At 52.2% G+C, this 24,019-nt stretch overlaps 1 protein-coding gene across 6 annotated transcripts in view; it reads left to right on the plus strand.

Moving 5' to 3' along the window:
- The first annotated feature begins 786 nt into the window (after window positions 1-786).
- DZIP1L (DAZ interacting zinc finger protein 1 like) overlaps window positions 787-24,019 on the plus strand; it is a 41,815-nt gene continuing 18,582 nt past the window's right edge. The window contains exons 1-8 of one of the 6 annotated variants that reach the window (XM_070073213.1): window positions 788-1,423; window positions 4,156-4,280; window positions 12,994-13,575; window positions 18,245-18,326; window positions 19,049-19,167; window positions 20,836-20,997; window positions 21,806-21,934; window positions 22,724-22,786. In XM_070073213.1, coding sequence (XP_069929314.1) covers window positions 13,075-13,575; window positions 18,245-18,326; window positions 19,049-19,167; window positions 20,836-20,997; window positions 21,806-21,934; window positions 22,724-22,786 — 1,056 coding nt within the window. In that variant the 5' untranslated portion in view covers window positions 788-1,423; window positions 4,156-4,280; window positions 12,994-13,074. Of the gene's footprint in view, window positions 1,424-2,653; window positions 3,610-4,155; window positions 4,281-12,993; window positions 13,576-18,244; window positions 18,327-19,048; window positions 19,168-20,835; window positions 20,998-21,805; window positions 21,935-22,723; window positions 22,787-24,019 lie in introns of those variants that run through there. The other 5 variants (XM_070073211.1, XM_051818625.2, XM_070073212.1 and 2 more) reach the window with 5 other exon arrangements.

The following is a 24,019-nucleotide window of genomic DNA, read 5'->3' on the forward strand; positions in this document are numbered from 1 at the left end:
CTGGGGCCGCGCTGTGGCTTAGCAAGTAAAGCCGCCACCTGCAGTGCTGGCATCCCATAAGGATGCTGGTTTGCTGCTCCTCTTCCGATCCATCTCTCTGCTGTGGCCTGGGAAAGCAGTAGAAGATGGCCTAAGTGCTTGGGCCCCTGCACCCATGTGGGAGACCTGGAAGAAGCTCCTGGATCCTGGCTTCAGCCTGACCCAGCCCCAGTCATTTTAGCCATTTGGGGAGTGAACCAACGGATGGAATCTCTCTCTCTCTCTCTCTCTCTCTCTCTCTCTCTCTGTGTCTCTCCCTCTCTAACTCTACCTTTCAAATAAATAAATAAACCTTTAAAAAATATATCTGAACCACTCCTTGCTATCAATGCTTTTGCATATGCAAGTACTTCAAAACGTTCGCGGAAAATGGCATTAAAGAGGTGATTATGATACGAACAGTTTTGATATCTATGAATGGGTTTGTCATAATACACATTTTCTCTGGACTCCTGAAAGATCCAGGTATACCTAGAAGTAGAATCGCTTCTACACACAGGGCTTGGCAGATGCCGGCTGTGGTGGGCAAGGCTTGGAAGCAACAGAAAGAAGCCCCAGGATTCTGAGGCCCAGCTGGGCCAAGATTGCTCACGGGAACGGATCAGGGCTGCTTCCAGGAGGGAGCAAGGGGAGTGCCTGCGACCAAGGCGGCTGTGGCCAGAGCAGATCCAGGCGCTCCGGGAGGAGCTCCTAGCCCGGTCCTGGTCCAAAGCCAGGGCGGGCAGGCGGGGCGGGATGCGGGGCGCACCCGCGGTCCCAGGGCAGAGCAGGCCCGCGGCTACCCCGGACGTGTGCGGGTCTCCGGGTGGGGGAGGCCACAGCTCGTCCCGCCTCCGGGCTGCGCGCGGCCCAGCGGCTCGGCCAGGCCAGAGAACGCTCCGGTGGGGGGCTTGGGTCTTCCTAACGAGTTCAACGTGGCATTCCCTCCTTCCCCCATCCGCTCCAGGCCTCGGAACAGCTCGTCCCCGGATGGGGCGCGCGGGGCGAGGCTCCACCTCTTCTCGGAGTGGCGTGGGCGGCCGTGGCGGGAGCAGGAGGCGCGGGAGACCCTAGGCGGCGAGCGGCGGGCGCAGAGCTGGGAAGAACCCCTCGGGCCGGCGCCAGCGACTCCAGACCTTTCCCCGCTGCTCCCGGCTCCGGGTGACCCCAAGGCGAGCCCGGGCCGCCCGGGAAAACTATGCTAGGAATGCATCTGGGGAGCAGAGCGGCTGGGTAGCGGCGCAGCAGTCGGAAGGATCCCGGCCCGGGCCCGGGCCGCATGAGGTCGGCCACGCGTGGCTCCAGACACCGCCTGCGCCCCGGCTCGGCTCGGCCTGCTAGGGACCCAGAGTGACTGATTCCTAAGACCCGGAGGACGGCCTGGGGCTTTTACTTCTGGCAAACAGTTAAGTGATTTGGGGGGCGTGATGATTTTGACTTGCGCAGGTCGGGTACTGAGATGATTTATAAACAAGCACGTTGGCACCCCACGTGGGATTTGACATGAGACTTGATTGGTTAGTGCGAGAAAAGGGTCCAGAATCCAGGGGCTGGGCGGGGTGGGGTGGGGTGTCTATGAGCTCTGAGCTGGAGTCCTGAGTGGGGACTTCCTTCAGGAAAACCCCTTAGGGGTACAAGGCCTGTGCTGCCCCTGTGTGGTCGGCTGCATCTCCCTTTCTAACAGGATTTGCATGAGTGGCAGGTGAGTGTGAGGCCTTGGAACCCACCCCCACCCCCCACAGGCAGCCTGGCTGGTCTCCCATTGGGGGTGCTAGACCTCAGCACCTTTCTACCCCCTCTTCTGCTGAGGACCGGCCAGCGAGAACAGCCCTGCCTCCACCAGGCTGGCCCTCCTGTCCAGCGGCTGCCGCAGCCTTTGGCCCGTCCCTGTTAGCACTGAGGGCCTGGGACCATCTCCCTCATGGGGAAACAGTTTTGGATACACCTCACTAGATAAAAGAGCCCCATGAAGTTGCAGCTTTGGAATAGAAACCTGAATTCGTATATGCAGCATGAGCTGTGGGTTCTGCCATGGAGCTGAAATTTGGTCAAAAGGTTGGTTTGTGGCTCCACTCAAGCTGACGGGGCAGGGAAGGGGACAGGTTGGGTTGTGGGCCGTTCTGAGCCTCCCTGTGAGGACCTACTGTGCCACGCCTGTCACTCAGCCTGGCAGCTCCACTGGGGGCTCTGGCCTAGGCACTGACAAGGGAGAAATCAGCAAGATTCCTTTCTTTTTTCTTTTTGACAGGCAGAGTGGACAGTGAGAGAGAGAGACAGAGAGAAAGGTCTTCCTTTGCCGTTGGTTCACCTTCCAATGGCTGCCGTGGCTGGCGCACTGCGGCCGATGTACCGCGCTGATCCGATGGCAGGAGCCAGGTACTTATCCTGGTCTCCCAAAGATTTGGGCCATCCTCCTCTGCACTCCCTGGCCACAGCAGAGAGCTGGCCTGGAAGAGGGGCAACCGGGACTAGAACCTGGTGTGCCAGCGCCACAAGGCGGAGGATTAGCCTAGTGAGCTGCGGCGCCGGCCAGCAAGATTTCATGTAAACTCCTTCATGTAATAGCAAATACGAACTTTTTTTTTTTTTTTTAAGATTTATTTGAAAGTCAGAGCTATGGGTGGGGGTAGGGGGAAAGGAAGAGTGAGAGAGAGAGAGAGAGAGAGAGATATCTTCCATCTGCTGGTTTGCTGGTTCACTCCCCACATGGCCGCAATGGCTGGGGCTGAGGCTGGGCCGGGCCAGGCCAGAGCCAGAGCCAGGAACTTTTTCTGGTTCTCTCATGTGGGTGCAGGGGCCCAAGGACTTAGGTCATTTTCCTCTGCTCTCCCAGGTGCATTAGCAGGGAGCTTGGATGGGAAGTGGAGCAGCTGGGATTTGAACCCGCATCCTATGGATTGCCGGCATTGCAGGCAGCGGCTTGACTAGCTTGGGCCCAACACTGGCTCCAACACGAGTATTTTCTAAGCCAGTTGTCTTTCAGATGTGGAAAGCAGTTTGTTTTGACAATTTTGCATCTAGAAGGGTAGGTCACACCACCACCCATTCCTCTTCTTTAACAGTCTCAAGGCACAGCAATCAAATCTCTACCCCTGTTTTTATTTTAAAGAAAATCCTTTTGTGGCAAAACTTAACAGCGAGCTTTTGACAAAACCATAGACACCCGTCTGTTAGAGGGGCCTCCTTCAAGTTGTTTTTGTGGCTTGAGGGTTCTGGGAGTGGGTGCAGCCTCCAGGAGGGACAGGGAAAAGCAGAAAAGGGGAGTCTGTTCTTTAGAAAACAAAAGAATCCAAGCTCAAGTGCAAGGTCTGTGTGGGTTGTGCTCCAGGAGAGCTCCTGGGTCCTTCTTGGCTCCACTGTGTTCTCTAGGGTCCCCTTGCCTGCAGTGTGTGCACAGCCTGTTTGCAAACCCAGGGCAGGTCTCCTTGGCAGCCACAACCATTAGCGCTAATGACACGCCTGGGCTCCCCTGGGCAGGCACCGCTGAAGTTAGCTGGCAGCCAGGGCAGGTCTGTCAATGATTGCCTGGCAGCTGCCTTGGAAACTCGGCTCCCTCCATGTTTTCTGGCTGCATTCTTGAAAGCAGAGAAGGTAACAAAGGGGCAGCGTAGTGATGGTGGTTAACGTTCAGTTTGGATGTAAAGATCCGGTCTTCAGCTAATTTCGTGGCAGTTATCTTTGACAGATTGTTGGAGGGCGGGTTTCAGACCAGCCAGGCAGTCTCTCAGCAAAATGGCTGCCTTGGGAGGGGTGTGCGCCACGCACAGGTGATGGATGGGTTTTCTATGTTGGGTGTGGGATTGCTGCAGGTAGAAACAGCTCTTGAGCATTGAAGCAAGCTGGGGATGCTAGCACAAGTCTTTTGACTCAGGGATTCGTGATACTGATCTAGGATCGGGAAGTTCCCTGGGACTCCATCAAGACATCCAGGGGTGGTTAGCATAGCTTCAGATTTCCCAATGGTAGTGAATCATCTCTCGTGTTTCTGTTCCCAGGCGTGGGCGATGCAGTCTGCTAAGAATTCAATCTGGAGGAAAAAGCTCTGTGCCCTCACTCCCCACCCCACTGGGGGAGGTGCGGTTTCCAGGTAACCTGTAGTACTCTCACTTAGCTTTGTCTTCTGTCTGTCCCAACCAGGACGCAAGCTGTGGAGCTGGGCGTTATCCAGCCAAGCCCTGCTGAGATCCAGGGAGAACGTAGAGTCTCCAGCGTGATCGGCTGTAGACGTTGCCAGCTCCTGCTTTTTGGTCAAGAAGTCTCAGGTATTGTATTGCAGTTTCCATAATGAGAAATCATTTGTATGTTGTCAGCATCGTCATCATTGTTGTGGGGTAGTTTGGCATAATTCCTAAGCTTTGGGAGCACACAGAACTTGGTTTGCATTTTGGCTGCATTACTTAGTAGGAGAATACTTCAAAAAGTTCTTGGGGAACCAGTGTTGTGGTGCAGCAGGTTAAGCCTCATGGCTTGTCATCCCATGTGGGCACTGGTTAGAGTCCTGGCTGCTCCACTAACAGTCCAATTCCCTATTAATGCACCTGGGAAAGGAGCAGAGGATGGCCCAAGTATTTGGGCCCCTGCCACCCCTGTGGGAGACCTGGATGGAGTTCCTGGTTCCTGGCCTTAGCCTGGCCTAGCCCTGGCTGTTGTGGTCATTTGGGGAGTAAACCAGCTGATGGAAGATCTCTTTCTCTGTCTCTGAGATTCTGCCTTTCAAATTAAGAAAGAATTCTTTAAAAAAAATTCTTGGGAAAATGGAATTAGGAAATATGTTATTTTTGAGGCAAATTTTTTGAAATGCATTTTTTTTCATAAACTGCATTCCTGAACCCTTTGAAGACCTGTCATATGCATGCTTTTGAAATTTTTTTGCAGCAAAATAAATGTTTTAAAATTCTTCTTTCCCAAAAACTTTTTTTTTTTCTGACAGGCAGAGTGGATAGTGAGAGAGAGAGACAGAGAGAAAGGTCTTCCTTTGCCGTGGGTTCACCCTCCAATGGCCGCCGTGGCTGGCACGCTGCGGCCGGCGCACCGTGCTGATCTGAAGGCAGGAGCCAGGCGCTTCTCCTGGTCTCCCATGGGGTGCAGGGTCCAAGCACTTGGGCCATCCTCCACTGTCTTCCTGGGCCACAGCAGAGAGCTGGCCTGGAAGAGGGGCAACCAGGAAAGAATCCGGCGCCCCGGCCGGGACTAGAACCTGGTGTGCCAGCGCCGCTAGGTGGAGGGTTAGCCTATTGAGCCGCGGCGCTGGCCTCCCACAAACTTTTAAAAAAAATTTATTTGATTTACTCTCATCTACTTGAAAGACAAAGTGACAGACAAATACACACACACACACACACACACACACAGAGTTCTTCCATCTGCTGATTCACTCCCCAAATGCTCACTTCAGATAGGGCGGGACCAGTCCAAAACCAGGGACTCAGAACTCCATGCAGGTCTTCCACTTGGGTATCAGGGCCCAAGCACTTGAGCCATGATCTGTTGCTTCCCAGGATGCACTAGTGGAAAGCAAAGTAGTTGGAACTCGAACTGGCACCCTGCTAGGTGACGTGGGCAGCCCAAGTGGTGGCGACCTGCTAAGCCACAGCTTCCACCCCCGTGAATTTTCTAAATACCCACATGGCTGAGTGACTTGGGGATGGTCTCTTAGCATCTCTGAGCCTGTTTCTGCATCTGTCAAATGGGGCAAATCATAATTACTTATAAGGCTGTATTTGGGCTAGAAACAGGACTTTGGAGGGCTGGCGTAGTGCCTAGCACAAAGATTGATGAATGCTAGCGGCTTCTGTCATATCATCTGCATCTTCAGATTCCTACTGTCCCACAGTTCAGCTCCATCTTTTGCTGCAAGAACACCAAGACTTCTGAGAATTGCGCTCTTACCATTCTAGAGGAAGACTGGAGGGATACTTAAATTGTTTAAAAATTTATTGTATTCTATTTGAAAGGTGGAGAGACAGGGTGGAAACACAGAGAGACAGAGAGCTCTTCCACCTGCATTGGTTGAGTCCTCAAATGGCAGCACCAGCCAGGGCTGGGCCAGGAGCCTAGACCTCAATCTGGGTCTCCTATGTGGATGGCAGGGACTCCAGGACTGGGGACACCATCATCTGCTGCCTCCCAGGATTAACAGGAAGCTGCACTGGAAGCTGAGTAGCTGGAACTCAAAGCAGGCACTATGATATGGGATGCGGGCATCCCCAGTGGCAACTGAAGTTGCTAAGCCCAACACCTGCTCCAGAAATGATACATTTGAGCTGCAGTAAAACCTCATGACCTCGGATCCCTAAGTCAGAATTCTACATACCTGGGAGTGGGGCTGCTATCCTCTGTGTGCACAGAGGTCAAACGCCGAGGGGTAAGAGCTTGTCAGGGTCAGGCCACAACACTGAGCCGCAGTCAGCATGAGCCAGGGCCTCTCACTGATGTGCCTCAGCCACCTGTGACGGTTCCTGTTTCTAAGCTCTCAGCAGGAGCCAGTGGGAACCACTCCGTGAACACAGAGGGGACCAACCCAGAGTTCCACTGTCTGAATGCATTTCCTTCCAGTGAGTTCCAGTGAAGGGCTCCTGGCTCCACTTTCACTTTTCCTAATGTTTGGTGGTCCATAGTCTTGTTTCTTTAGGGGCTCAATAATATAGAATTTTGAGGCAGGTATTTTTTTAAAGAATTATTATTTATTTGAAATGCAGAGTTACAGAGAGAGGTGGGGAGAGAGAGAGGCAGAGGCAGAGGCAGAGGCAGAGGCAATGAGAATCTTTTTATCTGCTGATTCACTTCCCAAATGGCTGCAACCGCCAGGGCTGGGCCAGGCCAAAGCCAGGAGCCAGGAGCTTCTTCTGGATCTCCCATGTGGGTGGCAGGGACCCAAGGACTTGGGCCATCTTGTGCTGCTTCTTCAGGCACGTTAGCGGGGAGCCAGATCAGAAGTGGAACAGCCAGGACTTGAACTAGCACCTGTATGGGATGCCAGTGTTGCTGTGCCACAGCGCCAGCCCTGAGGCACATGTTCTCAAGTGTTGACAGTTTTGCCCGGTTCAGTAGCAGTTTCAGCTCTGGGTGATAGTCTAGGGACTGGGGTACAACAGATACAGATAAGCCCTGGTCTCAGCCCAGGTAAGCTGCACAGCAGGGGAAGAGGAGGGGACAGAGGCAGGATTGTCTACTGTGGCCCCTCCTTGGTGCTCCCACAGCAGCCTTGCCTAGCCTGTGTCCTGGCACTGACCACTCCATAGGGCATTTTCTGTGTGTTTTTCTGTTTGTCCTGGAGAATAGATTTGGAGCCAGACACTGCCATTTAGAAGCTGTGTGTGATTGTGGGGAAGTCATTTCCCTTTGTTCACTCTCAGTTTCTCCATCTGTATATTGGGCCATAGTGGGAGTTAAGCGGGATCGTGAATGTAAAGCATGGAGCTCAGTAGAGCTCTAGAAACGCTAGCTATTTTCATTAATGATGTTACCTGGGTCACCATCAATTCCGGGTGCCAGTCATGGGGCTCAGGAATCATTGCTGGTAGGACAGATGCATGAATGGGGCGCAGCCTTCCCCGTGTGTCAGGGCCCAAGCACTTGAGCCATTGTCTGCCCCCTCCTAGGATATACTCGTGGAAAGTGGAGTAGTTGCAACTTGAACTGGCACATTGCTAGGTGATGGCAGCCCAAGTGGTGGCAACCTCCTAAGCCACAGCTTCCACCCCCAATAAGCTTTCTAAGTACCCACATGGCCGAGTGACTTGGGAATGGTCCCTTAGCTTCTCTGAGCTTCGTGTCTGTATACAACAGAATGTATGCCAGGTGCTCCGGAGCCGGTGGGGAGGGGCAAGGAAGTTTGACTGTGGGCCTAGAAGGGATTGATGGTGGCAATCACGGTGAGCAGGGCTTTGTAGTGTGCATCCACCTTGGGCAGGAGCCGAGGAGGTGACAGAGGCCAGCACAGAACAGTGGCTAACAGCCCGGCCTGGAGCCAGGCTGCCTGGGTTTGAATCTTGCCTCTGGACTTCCTTACATCTCTGTGGCTCAGATAATAACAGCGCCTCCTTAAGGAGTTGTTCTGTGAATTTCATTAGTTACTTTTTTGTAAAGCACAAAATAACCAGCCCAGAGGGATGCAAGTGTGGACAGAAAGGAATAGGGTAAATGGGAGACGCAGCGGGAAAGGTAGTTTGGAAGCAGTTCATAGTCTCTGAATGCCATTCTCAGTGAACTTAGCATTAGCCCATCAGGAACACAGTCCCAGATGGCTGAAGGCCAGTGGTGGCTGCCAGTTTTTTTTTTTTTATATTTTATTTATTTATTTGAGAGGTAGAGTTGCAGACAGTGAGAGGGAGAGACAGAGAGAAAGGTCTTCCTTCCATTGGTTCACTCCCCAAATGACCGCCACGGCCGGAGCTGCGCTGATCTGAAGCCAGGAGCCAGGTGCTTCCTCCTGGTCTCCCATGCGGGTGCAGATGGCACTTGGGCCGTCCTCCACTGCCTTCCCGGGCCACAGCAGAGAGCTGGACTGGAAGAGGAGCATCTGGGACTAGAACCAGTGCCCATATGGGATGCTGCACTGCAGGCAGAGAATTAATCTACTGCGCCATGGCGCTGCCCCCCCCCCCCCCCTTTTAAGATTTATTTATTTGAAAGGCAGAGTTACAGAGAGGCAGGGGCAGAGAGAGAGACACACACAGAGAGAAAGACAGAGAGAGAGAGAGAGAGAGAGAGAGAGGTCTTCCATCCACTGGTTCACTCCCCAAATGTCCTCAATGGCAAGAGCTGGGCTGATTCAAAGCCAGGAGCTGGGAGCTTCTTCTGGGTCTCCCACGCAGGTGTAGGGGCCCAAGGACTTGGGTCATCCTCTACTGCTTTCCCAGGCCATAGCAGAGAGCTGGATCAGAAGTGGGGCAGCCAGGACTCAAACCGGCGCCCATATAGGATGCCGGCACTGGAGACGGTGGCTTTACCTGCTACGCCACAGTGCCAGGCCCCTGGTGGCTGCTGTTTTAAACAGGGTGTTCACTTCCCAGCTGGCCACAATTCCAACACCTGCTGTCCTGACACTTCCTACTGTAGCAGATCTTGGTTGGGATCTGCATCTCTTAACAAGTTCCTGGGGAGAGCTGACACCGCAGGTGTAGGGAGCATGCCTTGAGCACCACGCCTTGTTGTGTCTTGAACACTAGGATGGGGAACTCGTTCCCACTGGTCATCAAGCTCATACTGTGGTGTCTCTCATACATGCATGTAATGTGGCTTTCCTGGTCCTGGTGGATCTGGGGTTTGCAGTTGATGATGGGTTTGCAGTATGATCTGCACAGCAGGATTGGGTCTACAGGTCACATGAAACAGAAGGGTCAGGGGAAAGAAGGTTGGGAATGGCTGAGGCTCTGCCTAGCGGAGGCTTACAGCAGCTGAAGCTGTGGCTGTGTGGGCTTGTCCCCTGCGAGGGTGTGCAGGGAGAAATGGATTGTGAGTGAACAGCAGAATTTCAAGGAGGTGTTGGCACCCCTGCCTTAGGGGAAAGTTGAAAGAATAGTCACTGTTCAAGGAAGAGACTGGAAGTTGCCTTAAAAGGAAATAAGGAAGGGGTGCTGGCGCTGTGGCACAGCTGGTTAAAGCCCTGGCCTGCAGCACTGACATCCCATATGGGTGCTGGTTCAAGTCCCGGCTGCTCTAATTCCAATCCAGCTCTCTGCTATGGCCTGAGAAAGCTCAGTTCTGGCCGTTGCAGCCATTTGGGGAGTGAACCAGCGGATGGAAGACCTCTTTCTCTCTCTGGCTCTACCTCTCTCTCTCTTTCAGATAAATACATAAATCTTAAAAAAAAAAAAAAAGCAAGTAAGGAGATGGTCAAGAGAATTCTTGGCCTTATTATAGAGAGTGGGCTGTTGGCAGACACCTGAGGCCAAAGCTTAAATAGTTAAACAGTGACATTCTCAGGTGAGCTCACGAGCTGGGGGTGGACAGGAAGCAGGTGTCCTGTTACCCTTGTCCGCCCACAGCCTACCTGGTAACCTGCTGTTGCTCCCAGGCACGGCTTGTTGTGAGCAGTTGTGTCTGGGGTTCCAGTGACACCGCTGCAGCTTGGAGCTAAGCATGGTGAGCGTCATGTCACCCGGCTCCTTTCTTCTTAACCTGATACTTGTGTGCTGAGCTTCTCACGACCAGGGTGGGGGTGCTTCTGTTGTGGTGGTTTTGTTTCTGACGTATGTGGTGGGGAAGGCTGGAGCTGACACTGGAAGAGGGGGAGTCTGTGGCATCCCATGGGAAGTCTCAAGACCAGGCTGAGGGGTTTGCATTCGGTACTGTGGCAAGAAGGAGCCACGCTGAGCTCCACAGTGGGGAGCGGGTGTGTGGTTATCACACACCAGTAGTCCTGGTGCCTAGCACCAGGCTGGGTCTGAGTAGGCATGCTATAAACAGGGCGTCCTGGTGGGGAACGAGGGAGTGAACTGGAGGTTCGAGGGACAAGGTAGCAGAAAATGTGATCAAAGCAAAGTTCTGGGAGAAATAGCGCCAAGAACAAATGCTGAGTGAGTGAAGTCCCCGAGCGTTGGAGCCAGGCGCACCTGAGGGCGTCCTTCCTCTGCACTCTGGTTTCACTCCTGGGCCAAGCTGCTCAGCCTGTCCGGACAGCAGTTTTCAGGACTGGGACGTGGGGTTGAGAGCCGCTGTCTGGAGGCTTGCGTTTTGGTTTGTGTCTCACTGAGAGGCTGTCACTGGCCGATTGCTGAGTGCGTCTCCTTCGGGTCTCACGGCACCTTGTGAGCTAGGCAGACGGTGGCCCATCACGGACTCTGACGGGCACGGACAGCGACTTGGTGAGAGGGGGCTCTTTCCTCGAGCCCCTCCCTTCTTTGCCAACCCAGCCTTATTCTATCCTCAAGGCGTTTCTTCTTCACGAGACTTGAAAGTCGCACAGCATCTAGAAGGAACTTGACCACACAGGGTAGCTTGTACCTCTCGTTGTCCAAGTCAGATTCTCAGTTCCTTGAGAGCACGAATTATGTTTTAAACTTGAACGAAACAGTAAAAGTAGCAGATGATGATGGGAAGAACTCTGAAGAGTGCACAGAGGTGGCAAGTGAAAAATCAGGTCCCCCAGGAATAGGATTCCAAGATGGCAGATTATGGAATGGCGGATTGTGCTAGGCTAGAGATAAACAGTAAAAAAAGAACGAAAGAACGAAAGAACAAAAGAACGAAAGAAAGAAAGAAAGAAAGAGTAGCAAGTCCTCCAACCTCTATTTCTGCTTCCTGGCAGTAGCTAGGTTAACAGCTTCTTGTATGTTTTTCCAGAAATAGTCTGTACTTAGGGAAGAATATGTGTAAAGGGATCCTATCTATGACTCATAAATAACCATAGTCTATGTAATTATGGCAAATGCAAGTCATTTGTGTGTGTGTCATTTTCCTCATTGTTCTGTGTAAGACCTGTCAATCTGTCTGTTTCTGACCCACATGTCATACGTCTACTTATTTAAATATCCCCGGTTTGCACTCCTATTTCTTCCTTCATGGGCACCCTTTCTGTTGTGACACGCACACACGCATAATTTTTATAAGTTGTTACTAAATATGATTATGTTGACATCATCAAAACATAAATGAAAGGACATGTGTGTGAATATATATGTCTACACTGTACCTATGAGGATACTTCAAAAGGTTGTGGAAAAATGGAATCAAAGGGAAGTTTATTTGATGTTGAAAATTTTGAAGCCCATGCCTAGGTTTTTCATTATACACATTTTCCATGAACTTTTAGAAGGCCCTTGTAAGCATGGGTTGCAATATTTTTTTTGCACCAACATGAACTTATCTTTTAATTCCATCTCTCATGAACTTGTAGAAGTATCTTCATGTGTCTTGAAAAAACTTTTTTTAAAAATTTATTTATTTATTTGAAAGAGTTACACAGAGAGAGGAGAGGCAGAGAGAGAGAGAGAGAGGTCTTCCATCCGTTGGTTCACTCTCCAATTGGCTGCAACAGCTGGTGCTGTGCTGATCCAAAGCCAGGAGCCAGGAGCTTCTTTTGGGTTTCCCACATGGGTGCAGGGGCCCAAGTACTTGGGCCATTTTCTGCTTTCCCAGGCCGTGGCAGAGAGCTGGATTGGAAGTGGAGCAGCTGGGACTCGAACCAGTGCCCCTATGGCAGTACAAAGGAGCCTGCCTCATGCTTATCAGTAGCCACATAGAAATTCAGTGTGTTGAGATACTGTCTGTATCCCCTATTTGTATTTTGTACTTTGCTTTCTCTTTTTGTTCTTGCACTTTATTTTGCTAAAAACACTACAATGATGAGTTTTTTCATAAGCACTATTGCACATTTGAGTTTGTATGTAGGGGAAATTGTAATTCTTGATAGTAGAATGTTCATTTAAAATTCCCATTGATCAAATTACACTTCAGAGTGAGGGAACAATTCCTATAACCATCGCGAATGTGGAAGCAGAATATGTCTTTTGGTGGCAAATGGGAGCTCTCCTTACTAACCCATTAGGTTTTTAAGAAAGCCCAGCATGGTTTGAGCACCATCTGTGCAGAGGCTTCCCCAGGTAAGCCCCTCCTGGAAGGTAGACATTTCACTCACAGCCCATTGGCGAGAACCTGGTCATGTGATCATACCTGCTGGGGAGGCTGGGAAATGTAGTCCACCCTTGTTCCATTGCAATTCTGTGATTACAGAGGAGGAGTGCGTCAGGTGGACATGATGTGGCTCTACCACCCAGGGCAAGTTGTTGGGCTTTTTCTTGAGGTAAAGGTAGAGTTGCAGAAGGATCCACTCCTACATCGGCTCCCGTCTCCGCCCCTCTGCCAGGCACTCTTGCAGCGGAGGTGGGCATGGAGGGTTGGTCCACTGAGGACCACATACACCGTAGTTGCTGCTCAGACACCTCATCCTGGCTCACTTAGGCTCTTGCAACCAGGTGCATGGTACCTGCCACACACACCTTCCCTAACACGGACTCTCTGCTTATTTTCTAGGCCCTCTCTCAGCTCTTTGGCTTGCTACCGTGGCCTTGGTGGCACCCTGCCCCGGTGGTGAGCCCGGGGCTTCCTCCGCCCATGCAGACACCGCTTCCCACGACTGAGGGCCTTACCGGCCCCCTCTTTGGGGCTTACACACTGCCTACCTTCAAGTTCCAGCCTCGCCGCGAAAGCATAGACTGGAGGCGCATTAGCGCCCTGGACGTGGACCGCGTGGCCCGGGAGCTGGACGTGGCCACTCTGCAGGAGAACATCACCGGGGTCACCTTCTGCAACTTGGATCGGGAGACCTGCAGCCGCTGCGGGCAGCCGGTGGACCCGGCGCTGCTGAAGGTGCTGCGCCTGGCGCAGCTCATCATCGAGTACCTGCTGCACTGCCAGGATTGCCTGAGCACCAGCGTTGCCCAGCTGGAGGCGCGGCTGCAGGCCAGCCTGGGCCAGCAGCAGCGTGGCCAGCAAGAGCTGGGCCGACAGGCCGATGAGCTCAAGGGCGTGCGGGAGGAGAGCCGCCGGCGCCGCAAGATGATCAGCGCGCTGCAACAGCTGCTCATGCAAACAGGTGCCCACAGCTACCACACGGTGAGGATGCTCTGCATGGTGCTGCTGGGAGCCACCTGGGTGGTGCTGCCCCCGGCCATTCTCCGTAGTTAGCAGCAGATTTTAGGCATGCTGCTCATGGCCAGAGAGTCTGCGGATGCCTCATCAAGTTCTGTATATGTACGTGTGTGCATTACACTGCGGGAGGTGCATCCTTGTAGGGTGTGTGTATGTGAAGTGAGTGTTTACGTAGCAGGTGTGTATCGAGTGTGTGAGTGTATGGAGGATGGTGTGTATTAATGGATGATGTGAATGTGTGTGTGTGAATGCTTGGAAGGTACACTGAGTAGGATGTATGTGCACAGGCAGAGCACGTGCGGTGTGATGTATGCTTGCGTGTGACTTGTTTGTGGTGGTTTGCATAGAAGATGTGTTTATGGTGTGTGAGAGCAAATGGCGTGTATGTGTGTGAAAGTGTGCTTACGGAGGGTGTGTGTGTGAGCGTTGACGTGTGGATGAACAAAGGCTGTTTATGTGTGTAGGGGAGTGTGCACTCAGCGAGGGTGCAATGTGCACATGTGCGGATCTGTAGAGGGCGTGTGTGTGTGTGTGTGTGTGTGTAGGCAGTGTGGTGTATAAAGGGGTGTGCAGGTGTGAAGTCAGTGTGTGGCAAGATTGGTGGGGCCAGGCTGTTTTGGAAGAGTGACTCTCTTATTCAACCAAGTGACAGTTCATGAACTCAAACAGCATTTTTTTAAATTTTAGTTTATTTTTTTTTTAATTTATTTGACAGGTAGAGTTATAGATAGTGAGAGAGACAGACAGAGAGAAAGGTCTTCCTTTTGTTGGTTCACTCCCCAAATGGCCGCCACAGCTGGAACTGCGCTGATCCGAAGCCAGGAGCCAGGTGCTTCCTCCTGGTCTCCCATGCCACTGCAGGGGCCCAAGCACTTGGGCCATCCTCTACTGCCCTCCTGGGCCAGAGCAGAGAGATGGACTGGAAGAGGAGCAACCAGGACTAGAACCCGGTGCCCATATGGGATGCCGGCGCCGCAGGTGGAGAATTAGCCTAGTGAGCCATGGTGCCGGCCCCTCCAACAGCATTTGAACATTGGAGTCTGTCTTCATGAAGAGCCTTGGTTAGGGAGAGATGTTTACCCTTTAAAAATTTGTCTTGGTGTCAAGGCTCTGAAGGTGTAATCACCAGTTATGATGGTTAAGGTTTTGAAGAAATTCATAGTTTGAGGATGGATAGGTAATCTGTTTCCACTCACATGTCTGACACCCAGCGCGCAGGTTTTTTCTCCCCTACACCAGCCAACTCTGCAGCAACCCTGGGTGTCTTTTTTTTTTTTTTTAAGATTTATTTTATTTATTTGAAATTCAGAGTTACAGAGAGGCAGAGGCAGAGAGAGAGGGAGAGAGAGAGAGAGAGAGAGGTCCTCCATCCCATGCTTCACTCTCCAGGTGGCTACAATGGCTGGAGTTGGGCTGATCTGAAGCCAGGAGCCCTGAGCTTCTTCTGGGTCTCCCATGTGGGTGCAGGAGCCCAAGGACTTCGGCCATCTTCTGCTGCTTTCCCAGGCCATGGCAGAGAGCCGGATTGGAAGTGGAGCAGCTGGGGCTTGAACTGGTGCCCATATGGGATGCTGGCACTGTAGGCTGCGGCTTTACCCGCTGTACCACAGTGCCAGCCCCGACCTGGGTGTCCTTGAGTTCAATTCAATTCTGACATTATCTCCCTGGAATTAGTGTCAGACCCCACAGGTTCAGGGCTCACTCTCACAAAGCTGACCCCACTTCAGGTGCAAGTTAGACCCCTGTACTTTCGACCAATAGCCTTGTCTTCATTTTCAGTAATTTGATAGAACGGCTCAAAGAACGGGTATTGATTTATTCTAAAGGCTACAACTCAGAACACTCGCCAGAGAGAGGTGCACGGGGCAAGGCGTGGGGAGAGGGCTTGGAGGTGTTTTTTTTTTTTTTTTTTTTTTTTTTTTTTTTTTTTTTACAGGCAGAGTGGACAGTGAGAGAGAGAGACAGAGAAGGTCTTCCTTTGCCGTTGGTTCACCCTCCAATGGCCGCCGCGGCTGGCGCGCTGCTGCCGGCGCACCGCGCTGATCCGATGGCAGGAGCCAGGAGCCAGGTGCCTTTCCTGGTCTCCCATGGGGTGCAGGGCCCAAGCACTTGGGCCATCCTCCACTGCACTCCCTGGCCACAGCAGAGAGCTGGCCTGGAAGAGGGGCAACCGGGACAGAATCCGGCGCCCCAACCGGGACTAGAACCCGGTGTGCCAGCGCCGCAAGGCGGAGGATTAGCCTAGTGAGCCGCGGCGCCGGCCGCTTGGAGGTTTTGTGCCTTCTCCAGGTACGCCACCTTCCAGCACCTGCATGTGGCCCCAGCCTGGGGGTTCCGTGCATCCCATGGCTGGATTTTGCGTGGTGCTGTCACCATGCAGGTGCGAATGATTGAATCATTGACCGTTGATGACTAAGCCAACATTTAGCCCCTCTCCTCTCTCTGGGGGTACAAGTGGGGCTGAAAGTGCCAACCTTCTAATCATGCCTGGGTCTTCTTGGTGACCAGCCCCCATTTAGAAGCCATTGGGATCCCTAGCCACCAGGCACCTCATTAGCATACAGACGCCACTCTTATGGGCCTAGAGATTCCAAGGGTCTCCTAAGCCCCTGTGGCAGGAATTGGAGACGCAGACCAAATGTGATTACAGAAGATGTTCTGATCACCCCCAAAGCTGGGGAAATTATAAGGGTTTTAGAAGCTCTGTGCCAGGAGCTAGGAGAGAAGAATGAATATATATTCTTATTATATCACAGTATCATGATGGGACAGAAGGCACCATTGCGATAAAAGGTTGATTAATAAAATGGTAACTGATGTCCTATTTATGACAAGATAGCAGCCTAACCTTACGAGGGCCAGTAAGGGATTTATTGGTGAACGTGTCTGCCGAGTCCAGTGATGTGGAGTCACTCAGGTCTAGCTCGCCCCAGGAGCCGGATACTGGCAGCGGGATCTACTCTCTCTCGATGGCTCTTGAGCCTCTTCCTATGTGTGGATTCTGCTCTCATAAGGATTCCATCCAGGTGGTCGCACGCTGGGCCGCTCTAGTGCCAGTTTCCCATTTTCCCCGAGTCAAGGCTGGCGTGAAAGAGGGCCTACCGTGGTGCCAGCTGTCCAGCTTGTATATCGCCGTGCCACCTGTATTTGAGTCACATGCCCATCCTTGAACCCCTCGCAGGGGCCCCCAGGAAAGCAGGGTTCTGCTGGGCTGTGGTCTTGGCCACATGTTCCACCATGGAGCCGGGGGCAGGCTGAAGCCACCGTGGCTCAGCTCTCAGCTCCATTGTTCCACGGAGCAGAAAGGGAGGGGGTGGAGAATGGCACGGCTTTTTCTTTAACAACACCTCCCGGAAACTGCATCTACCTCTCTGCTTCCTTGGCACAGGCAGGAATTTAGTCACGGGTTGCACACGGTGGCAGAGTGGCAGACGGGAGGGTTAGGGCATACACGGTTTATTCTCGCTTGTCCCTTACTAGCTAATGTCAGGGTTTCTATTTCGGAGGAAGAAAGGGGGAGGGGGTGGGGGACAGTTGGCACGTGTTGGCACATTTGCTTTTGTGCAACGATCACACGTAATCTGCTGTTTCCCCGTGATGGAGTTGAAACGGCGTCGTGCAGAGCTGTGCTGAGAATCCTGAAGTCCGTTGATGTGATGGATTGGCAGTATCTGCGGTGCCGTCAGAGAGGGAAGTGGAATTCCCAGTGCTGTTCATTTGCTATCTCTGCCTCTGGTGGTTCTCAGCCCTGGGGGCGGGGGCAGACCTAGACACTGGCATTTTTTTTAAAGAAACTTCTTGTTATGGAAACTATCAGACATATGTAAAAGTAGAGAGAATAATACACGGACCCTTCATCTGCATGCACATGCCACCCAGCTCAACAGTTACCCCCTCGTAGCCAGGCTGTGCTGCCTGACCCCTGCCCGCCTTCTCTCACCTCCTGGATCACTTTTTTTTTTTTTTTTTTAAGATTTATTTACTTATTTGAAAGGCAGAGTTGAGAGAGAGAGATATGGAGAGAGAGAAGGAGAAAGATCTTCCATCCACTGGTTCACTCCCCAAATGTCTGCAACAGCCAGAACTGGGCTGGTCTGAAACCAGGAGCCAGGAGCTTCTTCTGGGTTTCCCATTTGGGTGCAGGAGCCAAGCCCTTGGTCCATCCTCTGCTGCTTTTTCGGGCCATCAGCAGAGAGCTGGATTGGAAGTGGAGCAGCTGGGACAGGAACCGGCGCCCATATGGGATGCCGGCACTGCAGGTGGCAGCTTTACCTGCTATGCCACAGCACCGGGCCCCTTCCTGGATCATCCAGAAGCACATTAGTTGTGAGATTTTGTCAGTACATAGTTCAATTTGTGTCTGCAAGCAAGGATCCCTCCCGTAAACAGAGTATTGTCCTCACACTGGACAATCAGCAGTTCCTTTGTGTCATCCAATACACAGTCAGTGTTCCCAGCAGCCAGGGCTCTCATAGGATTTGGGAGCTGCTCAGGCGATTCTCACGGGCACCACCTTGCTCAGTGAATCTCATTCTGCCTTCCCGGAGCAGCGCAGGGGTCCCTGGGGAGTGGGAGCTTTGATACAGTCCCCGGCTGACTTACCCTCATTCCTTACCGTGTCCCTTCTCTGCAGTGCCACCTGTGTGACAAGACGTTCATGAACGCCACCTTCCTCCGAGGCCACATGCAGCGCAGGCACACAGGCACGGCAGGAGGTGAGAGTTCTTGGTGTTAATGACCAGTGTATATGCGTTAATTGGTATCCTGTTTATGTTATTCGAGTAATTCTTTAAATTTTTTTTATGTTTTCAATTTTTGAAATATTTTCAACTTTTATTTGAAAGGCAGTGGTTCACTTCCCAAATGCCTGCAACAACTGGGATTGGGCCAGGCTGAAACCAGAGGCTGGGAACTCAATCCAGGTCTCCCATATGGGTGGCAGGGATCCTGTTACTCGAGCCATCACCCCTGCCTCCCAGTGTGCATGTTAGCAGGAAGCTGGAGTTGGAAGCGGAGCTGGGACTTGAACTCACCCAGCTGTTCCAGTACGGTATGCAGGCATTCCCCTGGCTGTGCCAGCGGTCTGTCCCTGCTGCAGTAATTGTGCATTTACATTGCTGCATGTCAGGACTGGCACACCAGCTATTTTAAGTGACAAGGCAGTAATCATTCTCCTTCACTGAGTTGTGCCAGGTGCTGTGCGAAGCTCTGTGTGCTCACTTTCAGCCCCATGGCAACCCTGAGGGAGGACGGCTGTTGGTGGCTGCATTTTGCCGTCTGGGGACTCCAAAGGTCACGGGACATTGTGTCCTGTGCCCCGAGTCAATGACATGGTGGCAAAGCTGATTTCAGACAGAGCCGAGCCTTGCAGAGGTAACAAGCGCCGCTGACTTTGGGACTTAGCCCTGGCCGCCTTTTCTTTGCGTGGACTCCACAGGAAAGCAGAAGCAGGAGGAGCCGGTGGAGGAGGTGTTAGAGGAGCTGCGAGCCAAGCTGAAGTGGACCCAAGGGGAGCTGGAAGCCCAGAGGGAGGCCGAGAGGCAGCGGCAGCTCCAGGTGGGTGTGGCAGGGGCCACTCAGGGGACGCAGATGCCCAGGACTGCCACGGGACCAAAGTCCCACTAGGCTCTCTAGAGCCGTCAGGGCGAGGATAGCCCCTTCCTGGACAATACAAGTGACTTCAGGTGGTCTGGAAGGCAAATTCGAATTACTTTGCCAGACCCCTGTGGCCAAAAGTGTAGCAGAGAATTGCAGCTTCCCACGGAGCTCAGCATCCGCTGAGGGCATTTGAGCCTCAGTTTCTACGGCACCAACAGTAGCTTTGTGAGGGCAAAGACTGAAAAGCTCCAGAACCGGGCCCAGAGGAAGTGTCCTGTGTCGTGTACCGACGGCAGACACGCCGAGGACGCGTCGCTGGGCAGCGTTCTCCTCGTGCAGACCACACGGGGAGTCCTCGCACAAACCTCGGTGGGGCCGGTCAGCCATGCCGGTGGGCTCTGATGGAATTGAGGCGCGGTGAAGAGGACATGTTTGAGTCTGTGGCTGCTGTGACACACAATGCGATTGGAGGGTCAACTTATGAAATAAGGGAAAGAACCATGAAAGTACAGTGAACGCATAACCAGTAGCATATTACCAGTTCTGATGTTCTGTACGTAACTGAATCTCCTATGCTTTTGTATAACTGGCAGCTCAGTAGGTTTTTGTACGCCCCTGTCACCAGAAACATGTGAGGAACGCATGGCGTTAGCATGTTAGGATGGCTGTGATGTCACCAGGCGTGAGGAATTTTCAGCTTTGCTATAATCATTTTTTTTAAATATTTATTTATTGAGAGGCAGAGTTACAGACAGTGAGAGGGAGAGACAGAGAGAGAGGTCTTCCATCCGCTGGTTCACTCCCCAAAAGGCCGCAACGGCTGGAGCTGGCCGATCCAAAGCCAGGGGCCTGGAGCTTCTTCCAGGTCTCCCACATGGGTGCAAGGGCCCAAGCACTTGGGTCGTCTTTTGGTGCTTTCCCAGGCCATCAGCAGGGATCTAGATTGGAAGTGGAGCAGCTGGGACTTGAACTGATGCCCCATATGGGATGCTGGCACCACAGGCGGAGGGTTAACCTGCTACGTCACAGCATTGGCCCCTCTGCTATAATCTTATGGAACCAGCATATATATATATATATATAGTCTGTGGTTGACTGAAATGTGGTTGTGGGGTTCCTGACTGTATGTGGAGAATGAAAATAAATAAACTTGCCCCGCTTATTCCATTTTTTTTTTTTTTTTTTTTTTTTACTCATTGATCACTCCTGCCCTTAGCATGTGTTCATTGAGTACCTACTATGCCAGCACCGTGAGGACTGGGAAGAGGGGAGAAGACGTGACTCAGACCTCCGGAGGGCCTGTGGTCTAGTTAAGGCTGTCTTGGACTAGCCTCTTCCAAGTCCAAACAGTGGGGCTGTGGGCTGAGTGTTCTTTGGGTTTCTGTAGTGACGTGCATATAAGCAGGGGGCCTGGCAGGCTTTCAGCAAATATTTGCTAACACGTGGAATTTGTGATTAGTGTGTTGTTCTTTCTTCTTCTTCTTCTTCTTCTTCTTCTTCTTCTTCTTCTTCTTCTTCTTCTTCTTCTTCTTCTTCTTCTCCTTCTCCTACTCCTTCTCCTCCTCCTCCTCCTCCTCCTCCTCCTCCTCCTCCTCCTCCTTCTTCTTCTTCTTCTTCTTTTTGTAGGAAGCAGAGCTTACTCGCCAGAGAGAAATTGAAGCTAAGAAAGAATTTGACGAATGGAAAGAGAAAGAGCAGACCAAGTTTTATGGGGAACTAGATAAGTTGAAAAAACTATTCTGGGATGAAGTTCAAAGTGTCGCCAACCAGAACTCTACGCTAGAAGAGGTACCTGGTGAATAGAAGATCTCTGTCTGTCTCTCTCTCTGTAGCTCTTTTAAATAAATGAATCAATCTTAAAGAAAAAAGCAAAGCATTCGACACCACTAAAATACCCAAGTTGAGAAATGGTTAACGTTTGGACCCAGTGTGGCTGAAGCGACAGATGAGAGGAGTTAGCAAGACTGGTTCCAAGTTAAACTCAGGGCTTCCAGTTCCTTAACCCGTCCACCAGGCTCAGGGTTGAATACAGCCGTGGAGATGGACATGCGCTGGTTTTGTTTCTATGACAGCGGCGTAACCACTGGGATGTGGAAAGGTGTCTTTCTTTGATCCAGTTCTCCGTGGCTTTCCCTGCAGGTCAAGAGTCGGGCTTGGGTGACTTTGGCTGCGAGCTGAGTAAAGCCAGTAGCCATGAGATTTGGTGGGGAGAGGTGCGGGAGTCCCCAGGGAGTGGTGTGGGTGCCTGAGACTCTCCCGTTGCCTCTGAGTGTCTAGTTTAGTCTTCAACTTCCAGAATGAGGAGGAAACCGGGCTGCAGTCAGGCGAGCTCGAGGCTTTGCGGGCCACAGGATTTAAGTGAAATTGCGATGGTGCTCTTGCATCCTGTTCTTCCACGGGAACTTGCTTCTGTGCCAGGGCGGGGCCCTCAGGAGCACTCTTGGGACAGGCGGTGCTGTGTGTGGCTGTTTGCAGGCCCGTAGGCATTAGTGAGGATGAGCCCGGCATGTCCTTCTGAACGGCTGCTGGGGTAGGCTACACGAACACGTCGTGATTGGATCTTCATCTAAATAAGGCTGCCCCCTGGCCTTTCCAGAAACTTCAGGCACTGCAGTGTCACAGCGTGACTCAGTCCAACCTTGGATCGCTGCGGGATGAGGAGTCAGAGGAGCGACTCCGGCAAGCGCAGGAGCTGCAGGCCCTGAGAGAGAAGATGGAAACTCAGGTGAGCGCGGCTCCGTGCCTGCCTTCCCCAGGCCAGCCAGGAACGGCTCTCTTCCCGCAGGGCCTCTCATTTTGGCTCTGGATTTAGGGAAGTCGAAAGACATCAGAGTTGTGTATTTTCAGATCTTCTGCTGGTACTCGAAAGCAAAGCATAGAACAGGGTCCGCAGGTGAGGCTGGTAGGATGTATGCAGTGTGGATTTGCCTGGGTCATTTTCAGAATCCATCCCTCTGTGGGGCTGCTTTGACCCTTCCGCCCTCTGTTACGAGTCTAACCCAGTTGCAAGCAGCTCTTAGTGTGACAGTTGCTTGCACCTGAGGATAGTTGGGAAGGGTCTGAGCGCAATGGTAAATGGTTAGCAGCCGGCTCTCTCTGGAAGTGAAAGAGCTGTGACCTGCAGCATTTGCCGTTCCCATGGTGTAAATCCTCCCGCCGTGGCCGGCGTCCTGTGATCTACGTGAGGTCACCAAGTGGGGTTGGGAAGACTTGTGTATATAGCGCCTGTGGGCCGGTAGGGGGTGGCTCCGGCCACTACTGGAGGAATTTCATTGCGGTCCGGTTATATGCTGGTTTGAGGCACTGATAACCTTGCAGCAAGGAAGAGCAGCCAGCAGTCACTGGACAGAAGCTGTTCTGTTCAAACAGCCCCCCCCCCCCCATTATTGTCCATCCTTGACCTTGGCCAGGCTCTGTGTTTGGTTCCAGCACCATAAGCCAGTACCTTTTAATTCCTGTAGCTTTGTGATATGCTTTGAGAAGATACGCTTGATAACCTTTGAATCTTTTTCAGAGAACAGAGTGGAAGAGAAAAATGAAGACCCTGCGTGAGCAGCACACGGTTGAGAAGAGAGAGGTAGTGGGCGCCGTGCAGTCTAGGGGTCGGGGAGGGGGCGTGGCTTCCAGGACGCGTCTTGTGGCTCAGCAGTCCCTGCCTTGGCTCCCCACCACCCCCACCCCAGAGCTGCTTGGCAGTTATGTTGGGCTAATACACAGGAGCCAGCTGCCTGGCCAGGGGGTTCCCTCCTGAACCTCACTCCACCTTTGTTCTCTGGTCTTTTTCTGCGGTGATACGGTGACCCTTTGGCGGCCACCCCCCCCCCCCCCCCGCGGGGGGATTGGGGGAGGGCTGGGCTGGGAGTCTCAGATGAATCGCCTGGGTATTTTGTGTTTGTGCTCTGTGACACGCCCCCCTCCCCAGAGAGGACCTCACGGAGGGTTCTGGGGCAGTCCCACGGCCTCGGGGCACAGAACACTGTGGAAGTGCCAGGGGATAGGCAGCTCATTGATAAGAGCCCCAGGTTCTGTGCTGGGAAAGCTCATTGGTTGCAAAGGCTTAGGTGGGGCTGGCCCAGGACAGATGCTCCTCACTCCATTTTTCAAGTGAGAAGTACATTCAGATTTATCCCCAAAGCAGAAAGCATGCATATTCAAGTACATTGACTGAAATCTCATACACACCTGTGCTCATCTACCTGTCCCAACACCTACCCACAGGTGGTAACTTTTACCGTGTTCTTGTGTAAAGAAATTCATAGAGAATTTCTTTATGTAAATATAACTAAGTAGTCTTATTTTATCTATGTTTTTATATCAGAGGTACATGTTACCACATTTTCTTCACCTTTTGTTCTTACCTATAAACATTCAAAAATCATCATTTGATGATTGGAAAAATTTATTTGAAAGGCAGAGAGAGAGAGAGAGAGAGAGATCAATCTTCCATCTGCTGGTTCACTCCCCAAATGCAGTGCCAGTCCAAAGCCAGGAGGCTGAAACTCCATCCAGGCCTCCCTTATGGGTGACAGGAACCCACCTACCTGGGCTATCACTCTGTGCCTCCCAAAGTGCCTCCCAAAGTGAGTCAGGACTTGAACCCTGGGCACTCCAATATGGGGTGAGGGGGTCCCAAGCTACAGCTTAACCCACTGGCCCACAAAGCCCGCCTCTATTTGGTATTTTTTTTTAAGATTTTATTTATTTGAGAGGTAGAGTCACAGACAATGAGAGGTAGAGACAGAGAGAGAGAGAGGTCTTCTATCCACTGATTCACTCCCCAAATGTCTGCAACAGCCAGAGCTGAGCCAAT

The sequence above is a fragment of the Oryctolagus cuniculus genome, chromosome 4 (genome assembly GCF_964237555.1).
Source record: "Oryctolagus cuniculus chromosome 4, mOryCun1.1, whole genome shotgun sequence".
Lineage (NCBI taxonomy): Eukaryota > Metazoa > Chordata > Mammalia > Lagomorpha > Leporidae > Oryctolagus > Oryctolagus cuniculus.